This window comes from Labeo rohita, chromosome 12 (assembly GCF_022985175.1).
Source record: "Labeo rohita strain BAU-BD-2019 chromosome 12, IGBB_LRoh.1.0, whole genome shotgun sequence".
NCBI lineage: Eukaryota > Metazoa > Chordata > Actinopteri > Cypriniformes > Cyprinidae > Labeo > Labeo rohita.
This window is the reverse complement of record NC_066880.1, coordinates 21,654,687-21,668,127: the sequence shown is the minus strand read 5'-3', so window position 1 is coordinate 21,668,127 and position 13,441 is coordinate 21,654,687. Positions and strand designations below refer to the sequence as shown.

General features: G+C 34.7%; 1 protein-coding gene across 1 annotated transcript in view; it reads left to right on the top strand.

The window, feature by feature from the left end:
- oplah (5-oxoprolinase, ATP-hydrolysing) overlaps nucleotides 1–13,441 on the top strand; it is a 31,725-nt gene that overhangs the window by 10,038 nt on the left and 8,246 nt on the right. The window contains exons 10-18 of the mRNA XM_051124805.1: nucleotides 1,395–1,681; nucleotides 4,487–4,599; nucleotides 8,158–8,328; nucleotides 8,466–8,603; nucleotides 8,681–8,819; nucleotides 9,869–9,981; nucleotides 10,716–10,867; nucleotides 11,679–11,839; nucleotides 12,224–12,325. Of these exons, the coding sequence (XP_050980762.1) occupies nucleotides 1,395–1,681; nucleotides 4,487–4,599; nucleotides 8,158–8,328; nucleotides 8,466–8,603; nucleotides 8,681–8,819; nucleotides 9,869–9,981; nucleotides 10,716–10,867; nucleotides 11,679–11,839; nucleotides 12,224–12,325 (1,376 nt within the window). The remainder of the gene's footprint in view (nucleotides 1–1,394; nucleotides 1,682–4,486; nucleotides 4,600–8,157; nucleotides 8,329–8,465; nucleotides 8,604–8,680; nucleotides 8,820–9,868; nucleotides 9,982–10,715; nucleotides 10,868–11,678; nucleotides 11,840–12,223; nucleotides 12,326–13,441) is intronic.

The window sequence follows — 13,441 nt, the reverse complement described above, 5'->3', positions numbered from 1 at the left end:
TCACATTAACTTTATATATAATATACATCATAACTGTCAACACAAGACACAAGGCCCCCCTCTATCAGAATCTGTTTCCATTTCCAGTGCTTTTTTCTATGAAAGACTATAAAACTGTAAAAAAAAAAAAAAAAAAAAAAAAAAGTTGTGACTATTTTGTGTGAAATTCATGACAAATTTCTATTTGAAGTATACTCCCAAAATAAAAATATAAATATGATTCAGCACAAAACTGCATCAATTCCATAACTGAAAAACTGACAAATGTTTAGTCTCATCTTATTGACTTACTCATTTATTGGGGTGTTTGTAAGACAACTGCTTAATTGTTTAAAACAATATGTACTGTAAAAACACAAATGATACCCACATCCAACACAACATGTAACATCTACATTGATAGAAATTTATAAATCTTATTAATCTCCTCTGCCATCTCTGACACTGATGTTCTCTGTCAGTATAGCCAACATCACATGTGAAGCCTTTGCTGACAGAAAAACTCAAGCTTTATTATTTTAATTTTTAACATTTTTTGTGCATTTAGGTTCATACATTTCAAATCTGCTGTGACAGCTTCTGCCTTACGTACACTACCAGTCAAAAGTTTTTGAACAGTAAGATTTTTAATGTTTTTTTTTCTTCTGCTCACCAAGCCTGCATATATTTGATCCAAAGTACAGCAAAAACAGTAAAATGTTGAAATATTTTTACTATTTAATATAACTGTTTTGTATTTGAATATATTTTAAAATGTAATTTATTCCGGTCATTTCAAAGCTGAATTTTTAGCATAATTACTCCAGTCACATGATTCTGCAGAAATCATTCTAATATTCTGATTTGCTGCTCAAAAAACATTTATTAGTATTATTATTATTATGTTGAAAACAGCTGAGTAGATTTTTTTACAAAGTGCAGAAGAACAGTTTATATCTGAAATAGAAATCTTTTGTAACATTATAAATGTCTTTATCATCACGTTTGATCAATTCGAAGCATCCTTGCTAAATAAAAGTATTCATCTCTATACCACCCCCTCCAGAACAATTATACTTACTCCAAGCTTTTGAATGGTATAGTGTATAGTGTATCAGCATATTAGAATGATTTCTAAAGGATCATGTGACACTGAAGACTGGAGTAGTGCTGAAAATTCAGCTTTGATCACAGGAATAAATTACATTTTAAAATATATTCAAATAGAAAACACTTATTTTAAATATATTTTTTCAAAATCTTACTGTTCAAAAACTTTTGACTGGTAGTGTACTTCTGCCGTGTTTCTCCAAATTAAAAAGTCTTGACGTTATCGTGTCATGAAGACTGGACTGAAAGCTACAATAACTCTATAGCACATGTTCATTGTGTTTCTCTTTTCTTTCCTGGTTCAGGTGGTCCTCTGACTGTCACTGATGCTAATCTAGCCCTTGGCCGCCTGCTGCCTTCTTTCTTCCCAAAAATTTTTGGCCCTGAAGAAAATGAGCCTCTCTCAACCGAGGAAACCATGAAGCAATTCCACACACTCACAAAAGAAATTAATCAATACCTTTCAACTAACCAATCATCGAGTGGTGCTGCAGGAGGGGAGCATTCAGAAATGAGTGTAGAAGATGTTGCTATGGGCTTCGTCAGTGTGGCTAATGAAGCCATGTGCCGGCCAATCAGAGCACTTACACAGGTACAGCACACTATTCAGTGACTTTAAATTTGTATAGCTTACATAAAAGAATAGGTGTGGACTTTCTATATTCTAGCATATTTTTCAACCTGGTTGTTGTGATATATAAGATATACAAGTTGTTTGCATGTAGTGCTAATTACTAAAAGAAATCACAATTTACATAAAATAAACTCCAACTTTTTTTAGGTAGCCACTAAGCTTACCATTATATATATAGTAGTGGCCAGTAATTAGGAAGTGCGTCTTAATTCTGTTGTCCATATAGTATATATGTACACTGATCAGCCACAACATTAAAACTGCTGACAGGTGAAGTGAATAACATTGATTGTATCGTTGCAATCACACTCGTCAAAGGGTGGGATATATTAGGCATCAAGTGAACAGTCGGTTCTTGAATTTCATGTGTTGAAAGCAGGTAAAATGGGCAAGTGAAAAGATGTCTTTGACAAGTGATGGCTAGACAACTGGGTCAGAGCATCTCCAAAAGTTCTTGTGGAGTGTTCCAGGTATACAGTGGTTATTACTTACCTACCAAAAGTGGTGCTTGGAAGGATAGCTAGTGAACCAGACATTAGGATTAAGAGCTACTGTCGCCCAAATTGCTGGAAAACTTAATACTGGCCTCCACATTCCCTAGATCTGAATTTGATTCTATAGGATGTGCTGGACCAACAAATAAGATTCATGCAGGCTTCATTTTGCAACTTGCAGAACTTAAAGGATCTGCTAATAATGCCTTGGTGCCAGGTACCACAGGAGAACATTCAGAGGTCTTGTGAAGTCCTTGGCTCAATTTTTTTTGTTTTTGCATTGACCCAAAACAATTGTTTGACAATTATAGTACCAGTTCAGCACTTATTAGAGCCACATTGATTGGTCCTTTTTCGGTTTGCAATCTCTTACCTACAATAAAACATTCATAAAACATTCATAAACATTCATATTTGTCTGAGACTGTACATGCCACAGTTTTAAGTTTGGTCTTCAAAAATGTCTAATATTAATTTAATGACACTCTTATGGAAATATAATATTTTGTAATTATCATTTAAATCTGACAAATTTTTAAACTGTGTGTCATAAACCAACATCTCTGAAAAATGTTATGGGGTTTCAAATCAAAATATGACTTTCTGTTACGAAACAGGGCGTTGATTTCATACATGTCCTCATATGAGGACACTGGGACTAAAAGCATATTTAGTACACATTTTGGGAGACACAACAAATGAATTTTGTGGCCATTTTACATACATTTCGCATACAGACAAATGGTTTATAAAATCATTATGTTATTACATAGTTAAGACTCATCTTTATAAAAAGTTTGGAAGAAAAAATTAAAAATGAAAACTAAAAATGTATTGGTGATTTAAAAAAAAATCAATAGTTTTTGCCTATCCATGTTCGTTCATTCATGTCTTTTTGATATTTTTAGAGTCCCGATGTCCTCTACCAAGGACAAAGCATAACCTATGAATGACATATCATTTAAAATTTGTAAAAAAAAAAAAAAAAAAAAAAAATCATTTTTTTAATGCTCTAAACAATATAAAGACATGAAAAAAAAAATTTTTTTTGCTATATTTTTTTTCTCGGGTCTCAGGTTACACATTATAAACTTATCTAGGTAGCTTCTTGATGCTACGCTACGATATGATGTGATATGAACAGTAAGATTTTTAATGTCTTTTTAAGATTCTCTTTGGTTTATCAAGCCTGCATTTATTTGATCCAAAATACAGCAAAAGCGGTAAAATTTTGAAATATTTTTACTATTTAAAATAACTGTTTTCTGTTTGAATTATTTTAAAATGTAATTTATTCCTGTGATCAAAGCTAAACTTTCAGCATCATTACTCCAGTCTGCAGCGTCAATAATCCTTCAGAAATCATTCTAATATGCTGATTTTTTTTATAATTATTATTATCAGAATTTTTAGGATTTTTTGATGAATAGAAAGATACAAAGATCAACATTTATCTAAAATAAAAAGCTTTTGTAACATTATACACTATACAATTCAAAAGCTTGGAGTCAGTATAATTTTTTTTTTTTTCTTTTGGGAAAGAAATTATGAAAATTTTATTTAGCAAAGACGCTTTAAACTGATCAAAAGTGATGATCAAGATGTTTATAATGTTACAGAATATTTCGATTTCAGATAAATGTTGTTCTTCTGAACTTTCTATACTTTAAAAAAACCTGAAAAAAAATCTACTCAGCTATTTACAACATTAATAATAATAATAATAATAATAATCAGAATGTTTTGTGAAGGATCATGTGACTAGAGTAAAGATGCTAAAAATGTAGCTTTGAAATCACAGGAATACATTACATTTCAAAATGTATTCAAACTAAAAACAGTTATTTTAAATAGTAAAACAAAATCTAAATTTTACTGTTTTTGTTGTACTTTGGGTCAAATAAATGCAGGCCAGGTGAACAAAAAAGACTTACTGTTCAGAAACTTTTGACTGGTAGTGTAAGTCAGATACATCTTTGTTTTTTCATTTGTACATTGTTATTTAATCACTCAGTGAACTTTTCACTCACAGGGGCCCTTTTATGGGAATACAGTCTCACACTTTTTTGCCCTGATTAGTAAATCTGGCCCTATACATCTTATGAGTTTCCTTAAAATGTCTGTTGCACTATTGTTTTTGCAATATGAACACACCTGTACATCAAAATGATCTGTGTTACATTTTAAGCAAGGAATGTACCTCTATGAAATATGTTAACGTCAACATCAGTTCAGATTTGACCGTGTTGAATATTGTCTTTATCAACAGGCTAAAGGACATGATACATCTGAGCATGTGCTGGCATGTTTTGGAGGAGCTGGTGGTCAGCACGCCTGTGCCATTGCAAGAGCTCTAGGCATGAAGACTGTCTTCATACACAAGTATGTCTGTATGTTTATACATGTGTATTTTGTCTGTTGCGTGCCTTAATGGAATGGGAGCAAAATGCTTTTTACAGACTCTGTTCTGCTGTGCGTAATGAACTCAAAACAACACAAAGCAATGAGGATGGTACACAAATAAAATTGCTGTGGCAAAGGATGAGGCACATCAACAATTTTGTTTAATTGAAGGAGAAGTCCACTTCCAAAACAAAGATTCACGTATAATTTACTCACCCCCTTGACATCCAAGATGTTTATGTCTTTCTTTCTTCAGTCGTAAAGAAATTATGTTTTTTGAGGAAAACATTTCTGCATTTTTCTCCATATAATGGACTGGTATGGTGCACCAATTTTGAACTTCCAAAAAAGCAGTTTAAATGAGGCTTCAAACGATCCTAAATGCAGTTGTAAATGATCCCAGCCGAGGTCTAATCTAGCGAAACGATCGGCTATTTTCATTAAAATAATACAATTTAAATACTTTTTAATCTCAAACGCTCATCTTGCCTTTCTCTCCCTGAACTCTGTGTATTCTGACTCAAGACAGTTAGGGTATGTTGAAAAAAACAATCGTATTTTCTCCCTCAACTTCAAAAATTATTTCAAAATCATCCGACTTCGCTGCAGAAGTTCCAACCCAGTCTTTGCAAAGTGAACTTGCAAAAAAGATCAAATACCATTAACAAAAAAGGTAAAACAGCGATATGGGATGATTTTGAAGTTGAGGGAGAACCAGAGATGGGAGTTTTTCGACATGCCCTAACTGTCATGAACCGGAACAAAAACAGTCCAGGCAGAGTAAGACAAGATGAGCATTTGGCATTAAAAAGTATAGAAATTGTATTATTTTTATTAAAATAACTGATTGTTATGCTAGATAAGACCCTTCTTTCTCAGCTGGGGTTGTTTACAACCACATTTGGGATCGTTTGAAGCTGCATTTAAACTGCAATTTTGGAAGTTCAAACTCGGGGCACCATATCAGTCCATTATATGGAGAAAAATGCTGAAATGTTTTCCTCAAAAAACATAATTTCTTTATGACTGAAGAAAGAAAGTCATGAACATCTTGGATGACAAGGGGGTGAGTAAATTATTTGTAAATTGTTGTTCTGGAAGTGGACTTCTCCTTTAAAAGGGACTGCATTAAATCAATCATGAAAGTTTCTTGAGAAATGGATGAGTGGTGTTGAAAATATGCTGCTGGTTGAACCGCACATTCCTCCTAATAAAGTGAGGTGACTGTACCACCTTGTTCAAGACTGTACCTGACAGGACACTTTCCATTTCAATCTTCTGATCCTGATTGTTCACTGCATTACTGTTTAAATTTGGCAGTGCACCATTTCAGATATTTTTGTCTTGTATGATGCTTGTGTTTTTGTTCTTTGTAAGTCATTTAGAACAAAAGCAGCTACTAAAGCCTGTTAACAGGCTTAGACTAAATTTGTTACTTTTTTTTAGTAGCCAGTTTTCAAATTTTTAATTTTTAATTTAAACAGACTAAGAGCAAAACACAGTGAGTGACGGTAGTTTTGTCACTCTTTAAAGTGTTCTAGAATCCAGGTTTTTCATTACATGCTTACTACTTATGATGCACTCACTGGAGAAGACAATCCTGGTGTAAGGGAAACTAATTAGTACTTTCCTGCAGCTCAGATAACCCCACGTGGGTTCAATTCCCAGAGAATGCACGGACTGATGAAATGTATTCCTTGAGTGAAATGTAAGTTGTGGGGATATTATTACCACATGGATGGGAATTAAATTACTACATGAGCAAAAAACATTAGATAATTCAGCCGGGAATTTTCTCAATTGTGGTGGGAGACATTCCAAATTTGGATTACAATAAAATCACTGACTAAATGAATAAAAAAAATACAGAAATTATACATCCCCATATAAAACAAATATTCTCAGAATAGAATTTACGGTAAATTCTAATTGCACTTTTTAGGTGAGGCCCACAATGGCCCTGAATCTTTCAAACACAAAGTCCAAAAGTAACTTTTTGTTTAAGGAAGTTGAAATTTCACACATTTAGTCGGTGGTGGAATGTTTTGCGTATACAAATACTGGTAATTGGACACAAAAATTCAACAAAATTCAGTAGCTTATAAATTCATCAGGGTGTCTGCATGATGCTTTCTTCCAAAATGTCCTGCAAAAGAATACATTTTTTGAGCTATAAGTCCTTTTTATTCTGAATCTGTGGGTTGACCTGAATCTGAAATGAAAATGAAAATGAAAAGTTTACATACACCTTACAGAATCTGCAAAATTATAATTATTTTATCAAAATAAGAGGGATCATACAAAAAGTGTGTTATTTTTTGTTTAGTACTGACTTGAATAAGATATTTCACATAAAAGATGTTTGCATATAGTCCACGAGAAAGTAATTTATAAAAATGACCCTGTTCAAAAGTTTACTTTTGTTTGATCCTTAATACTGTTTTTTTGTTTGTTTAGTTGTTCATGAGTCCCTTGTTTGTCCTAAACAGTCTTCAGAAAAATAACATTTTTGGGTATTTGACCCTTTCCAACAATGACTGTAAGATTGTGAGATCCATCTTTTCAAACTGAGGACAACTGAGGGACTCATATGCAACATATGACTCATATTACACAAGGTTCAAATGCTCACTGATGTTTCAGAAGGAATCACAATGCATTAAAAGCCAGGAGGTATAAACTCTTTGAATTTGAAGATCAGGGCAAATTTAACTTATTAACTTATTTTGTCTTCTGGGAAACATGTAAGAATCTTCTGTAGCTTCTGAAGGGCAGTACTAAATGACATTTTTACATGGTATTTAAGCAAAATCTTCATTCTGTTCAAAAGTTTACACCCCTGGCTCTTAATGCATCATTTTTTTTCCTTCTGAAGCATCAGTGAGTGTTTGACCCTTCTGTAATAGTTGCATATGTGTCCCTCAGTTGTCCTCAGTGTGAAAAGATGGATCTCAAAATCATACAGTCATTGTTGGAAAGGGTTCAAATACACAAAAATGCTGAAAAACCAAAGAATGTGTGGGTCCTGAAGGATCTTTCTGAAGAACTATTATTTTCTCTTGTGGACTATATATAAACATCTTTTATGTGAAATATCTTATTCAGGTCAGTAAAATAACATGCATTTTGTATGATTCCTCTTATTTTGGTAAAATAATTAACATTTTGTGTATGTAAACTTTTGACCTCAACTGTAGGCCATTCAGTCATTACAGGCCACATCTTGCGGGACACAGAAAATCCCATCAATTTTGATGATGGGGTGCTATAACTGAAGGCAGTTAAGAACTGTGCAACTGTAATCATAGAACTTTTAATCTGACTCTGAAAAATTTTCACAGCATGTTCTCCTCACATGTACTTGGACCTCAGTGACTCTTGCTTTTGGCTGTATTTCATGTTTATATTTATAATGTATTGTAAAATGATAGGCATTTGAAATCTTTATGAGCAGTTTAGAAAAAGAACATTGACATGACATGCTTACATTTTTAACTGATTTGGTGACACTGCAATGCAATACTTTTTTCCTGCCAGATACAGTGGAGTGCTGTCAGCATATGGCTTGGCTTTGGCTGATGTGGTGGAGGAGGTTCAGGAACCCTGTTCTCTAAAGTATGAAGTGGGCTCGTACTCCGAGCTAGACCGCAGGATAGAAGAACTCTCTCAACGCTGTGATCAAATACTGCGCAAACGAGGCTTTAGCAGGTCATCTACAAAGATACCGCCACATTTCAAAGCATCTCTTTTTGCATCTATTGCGTTATTATTACCTTTGAACAAAAATGGATGATTATAAATCCGATTGTGATAATAACATGATGATAACATGATTGTCTGTACAGTTCTCAGATCAATATAGAAGTTTTCCTGCACCTGCGGTATGAGGGCACAGATTGTGCACTCATGATCACGGCCGCAGGTCACCCGAGTAACCCCCACTCCTGCATGTCTGGAGACTTCAGAACAGCCTTCACTAAACGGTACTGTTGTTTCCACTGTGAATGGTCAAAATGGTTGTTTCCTATTCCGTCTATCAATATTTCTCTTTATATATCAGATATCTGAAAGAGTTTGGCTTCACCATCACTGATCGGCCTATCATGGTGGATGATATCCGTGTACGTGGTTCTGGAAAGTCTGGAATTATGTCAAAAGTGCATCCCAAAGCAGGGCAGAAATCTCCAAAACCTATTAAGGTATTTAAACCAATGCAAACCTAAACATATACTTGTAGATGTTGTGAAGCCAAGACATTACGCAAAGACACAGTTCCTTGACTTTACTGCTATGATGGAGTTTGACCTGTCAAGTCCGTTAAAGCACAGTTAGGGCTGCTAAGTAGGGGTACACTAAAGCTGGCTGCACAATGCACAAGAAGCGCCATGATGTGTTTCAGCTTTTCAGCTAAATTATTACACAGCTTTGTGGAATGCTTGATTCTGATTGGTCAGTCATGACATTCCCCGATAACAACTGGTAAAAGCTAATAACACAGACTCATCCAGGCAATCTAAGACGGCGCTATACAGTTTTTCTTGGTGGAAGCTTTGCGTTTGCTTAGCTAATAAAATATTAAAACTCAATTTAATATTATGTGTACAATTTCTTAATTCTGTCAACGTGCCGCTTGCTAGCAACTGATTTCTTCATGGAAGCTTTGTGTTCGAATATTTTAACTCAGATCAGTGTTTTGTGTCAAATTATTTACTTTTGTGGCAAGCAGCTGTGTAATAAATGGGATAATGTGCATCCAGCCAGTTATCGCAAAATAAAGATGTATATTATCCCTTACTTATTATAATCTTAATTCAAGTGACAAAGGATTTTGACAGTAATCAGTGTTGAGTGCTACTGTAAGGTTAACTATGCCTGTTTTAAATGTTTCGAAATGATTAACAGTTGAAAAATTTAGAAAAGTAATCAAAAGTAATCAAATGTAATAAGTTACATTACTTTAATAAAGTAATTGAAAAGTTACATTACTTATTATATTTTGAATAGAGTAACTTGTAATCTGTAACCTATTACATTTCTAAAGTAACCTTCCCAGCACTGCTCACAGGGTATCACACAACGGATGTGTCACTTTCAGTTTATGGAGGCAGTTCAAAATAGTGAATCTAATCATTGAACACACACAAATTCACTTCAATTTTGACAGTAAACAGACACCTTTTTTAAATATGCTTGTGATTAATAAAACCCTGGAATCATACTGAGATGTTACTGATTTTTTTGAACCCAGATGACTCAGTGTTACTTTGAGGACCGTTATCTGGACACCAGTGTGTATCTGTGGGAGGATCTTTCCTGTGATCACAGTATCCAGGGACCAGCCATCATTATTGACAAGAACAGGTGTGTGGTTTCCTGAAAGTTTCTATTAGTATGCTTTCCACTCATTTTTGGGGTTTGATCAATGTTAACATTAAAGTGTGTGCAACATATTGAAGTGTTTGTTTTCTGAACATGAATGATCCTTTAAACAAGGAGAATTGTGCTCCTAAACAGGAACTAAACTCTGTGGCCTTCCGTGAGCTAAGTTTGACACCCCTGCACTACGACTATATAAAGTTGAATTGAAAAGCTTACATACGCCTCGCAGAATCTGCAAAATGTGAATTATTTTACCAAAATAAGAGGGATCATACAAAATGCATGTTATTTAGTGACAGTATGGTTTGAATGTGTGTATCTTGTAAATGTGAATTTTGTCATTGTTTTGAAACACACTAGCTTATAGATAACCTTAGGGCTAACATATTCATACAAAAAGCCAAAAACTCAAAAACTCAAATTTGATTTCATGGGGACTTCAAAATATTTTTTTATAAATAACCTAACATGCCAAAGACTTTTTTTTTTTTTTTTACTGTATTAATATTATTTGTACTGCATCTTTCACCTTCTTTTAAAATAATTGTTATGATAGCTTTTAGTCTTCTTCAAGAGTAAAAAGAAATTCAAATTTCATTCTAGGATGTTCAAATTGAGAGTTGATATAAGTGGTTTAGAAATGTTCTCATTGTTTCTGTACAACATGTTATATTTTTGATATTATGATTTTTGACTTCTTTGGTGGCGTTTGTCAGCACAATTCTCGTGGAGCCGGCGTGTGTGGCTCATCTGACAGAGGATGGTGATGTGTGTATTGACGTCAGCATGGGAACACAGTGTGTGTTAGGAACCGAGCTCAACGCCATCCAGTTGTCCATCTTCTCCCATCGCTTCATGAGCATTGCAGGTCTGAAGACAGAAAAAATGTGGAATGAATAATGAGTCTGTGAAATGGGTAAACAGAAAGATCCTAAAAAGTCCACAGATTAAGACCGAAATCGCATGAACATAGATGCATGTTGGTAGATTGGGGGGGTGCATTCCCTTCAAAAACAAAAGTAATGCCCTGCGGCTCAGATGCCAGAGGTAAATGACAACTGCTATGTTCATCCAACAACAGAAAACCTTAATCGTTTAGGAGACGTCCTTGTCTAAACGTCCTTGTCCGACGTCAAAACAGTGGCAAACTGTTTACAGATCTGTGCTAAAACAGCAGTGTCATTTAACAACTGTAGGAGGGGCATGTGCACAACTACGTCACTGCCAAAAATCTGTGAACGGCTTCATCTGAGAAAGTGGTTATGATTTATGGGGATTTAAAAAAAACTGGGTGGATTTTTATCATTATAGGGTGGATGTGTACACACACTGCCAAAACACACAAATATTTTCAAACTACATGTAAAAGTGAATTTTGCACTGATGACCCCTTAAAAAAGATCAGAGCAGAAAGTTTTACATTTATAAAGTCATGGCATTAAATGTTCATGCATTGCAAAAAAAGAGTATCTTCTTCAGTAATTCTGAGGTATTTGAAAATATCTGTCAGTAGAGTATGAAAAGTTTTCCCTTTGAATTAAATACATTTTTCTGAGCCCATTGACCGATATTAATTATGAATTCACTTCATTTTGATAAGCTTTACAGAAAACAAGACTTCTTAGATCAGATTTTGTTTCTTAAGTATCTAAAGAAGCTTTGTGGTTCCTCAAATACAGAGCAGATGGGTCGTGTGCTGCAGAGAACCTCCATCTCCACCAATATAAAAGAACGTCTGGATTTCTCCTGTGCTGTGTTTGGTCCTGATGGAGGTTTGGTGTCTAACGCTCCTCACATCCCTGTTCATCTTGGGGCAATGCAGGAGACTGTACAGTTCCAGGTACAGAAATACACAAATTACAATTTGATTTTTATTTTTTGTAATTTTTTTGGAAACATTTATTTTATGTAGCTGCATGGCTGTCAGAGGTTCCGGGTTTGACTGAAGCGCAGTCATTTACGTCTGTTCCGTCACTCTTACCAGATGATCAGTTTCTAATTTTATTTTATTTTGTTTTGTTATTTTATTTCATTTTATAATTCTTTTTTATTATTTGATTTGTATCATAATCTCAATGAATCTCTTTTTAACATACAGTATGAGTGTGCTTATGTTTTTTGATGTATTTTGAATAAACAAACAAAATCAAAGTACAGTAAAGGTCAAATTATAAGCTTTGTAATAACTGTAAGTTTGAGAAAACGTACTTTTGATATGTTTTAGATAAAGGCTGCAGGAGGCAACTTGCAGGAAGGAGATGTGATTCTTAGTAATCATCCGTGTGCAGGTGGCAGTCATCTACCAGACCTTACAGTCATCACTCCTGTAGGTCACTCATGATAAGTTTTTAGTGGTTTAATTTTTAATGATCCACAATATTGTTTTTACTGTATTTCTGATCTAATAAATGCAGCATTGCAGAAATTCCAATGCAAAAAATCTAAATTATGCAATAGGCTTCATTTTTGTTAAAGGTGTCCTATTATGCTCTTTTACAAAGTCTTGATTTTGTTTTGGGGGTGTACTAGAACATGCTCTCATGCTTGGTGGTTCAAAAAACACATTATTTTTTACTTAGTTTACATTATTACAATACCTTTCTCCCCAGCCTGGCACAAATGGCTCGATTAGTTCTGGGTTTGATGAAGGCCGCCTTCCAAAAAACTAAATGTGTTGTGATTAGCTGTCCCAGTGCGTTGTGATTGGCGAAAGCAGCAAGTTCCATTTGCTCTGTTATAGTTAAGGATATATTAAGGTATGGTTGATTCTACAGTAGTGTTGGGTGCTATCGTCAGCCTGTGAGATCACTGATACATGATATTATCGTGCTAATTTATTAAATTATTTACATACTTAGTTTCATTGCCCAAAACCAGCTCCAGCATAAGGCTAAAAGCAGTATTTAACAAGAGAACAATTGAATAAAAACAATGTAGGTTACTAATTACAGTTTAATGCTTACATTTCCTTAGATATTTAAAAAGCAGCTACAGAAAATGAGAACATTATCAAAGAACATCATCACTGATTAGACTAGCCTAATCTAGTGCAAGATTATGCATTTTAGAAAACTCGCGTTATAAGTGAAGCTATCTGCACTGTATTATGAATAAATCTCTGACCACACACTGCACGCGTCTGTGGAGCGTTACGCTCTGACACGGCCACCAGAGCTGATCACCCCTCTAGTCAATGCTTGTGTTTATACCAGCCATGCATCTGCATTTGTTTTGACCCCCTATACTGCACAAGTTTGTGGCATGCAGCTCTGACACGGCCACCGGAGCTGATCGTGGGCACTCTAGTCAATTCTTGTGTTCATACCAGCAGCGCTGCGGCTCGTTAAAGCATCCCAGAACCAGTTCTCTGCGCTTGCATTGCTTAAGTTAGACTAATCCCCCACCTCGTCCCTACCCACCCCCAACCATTCAAATTTCCGTA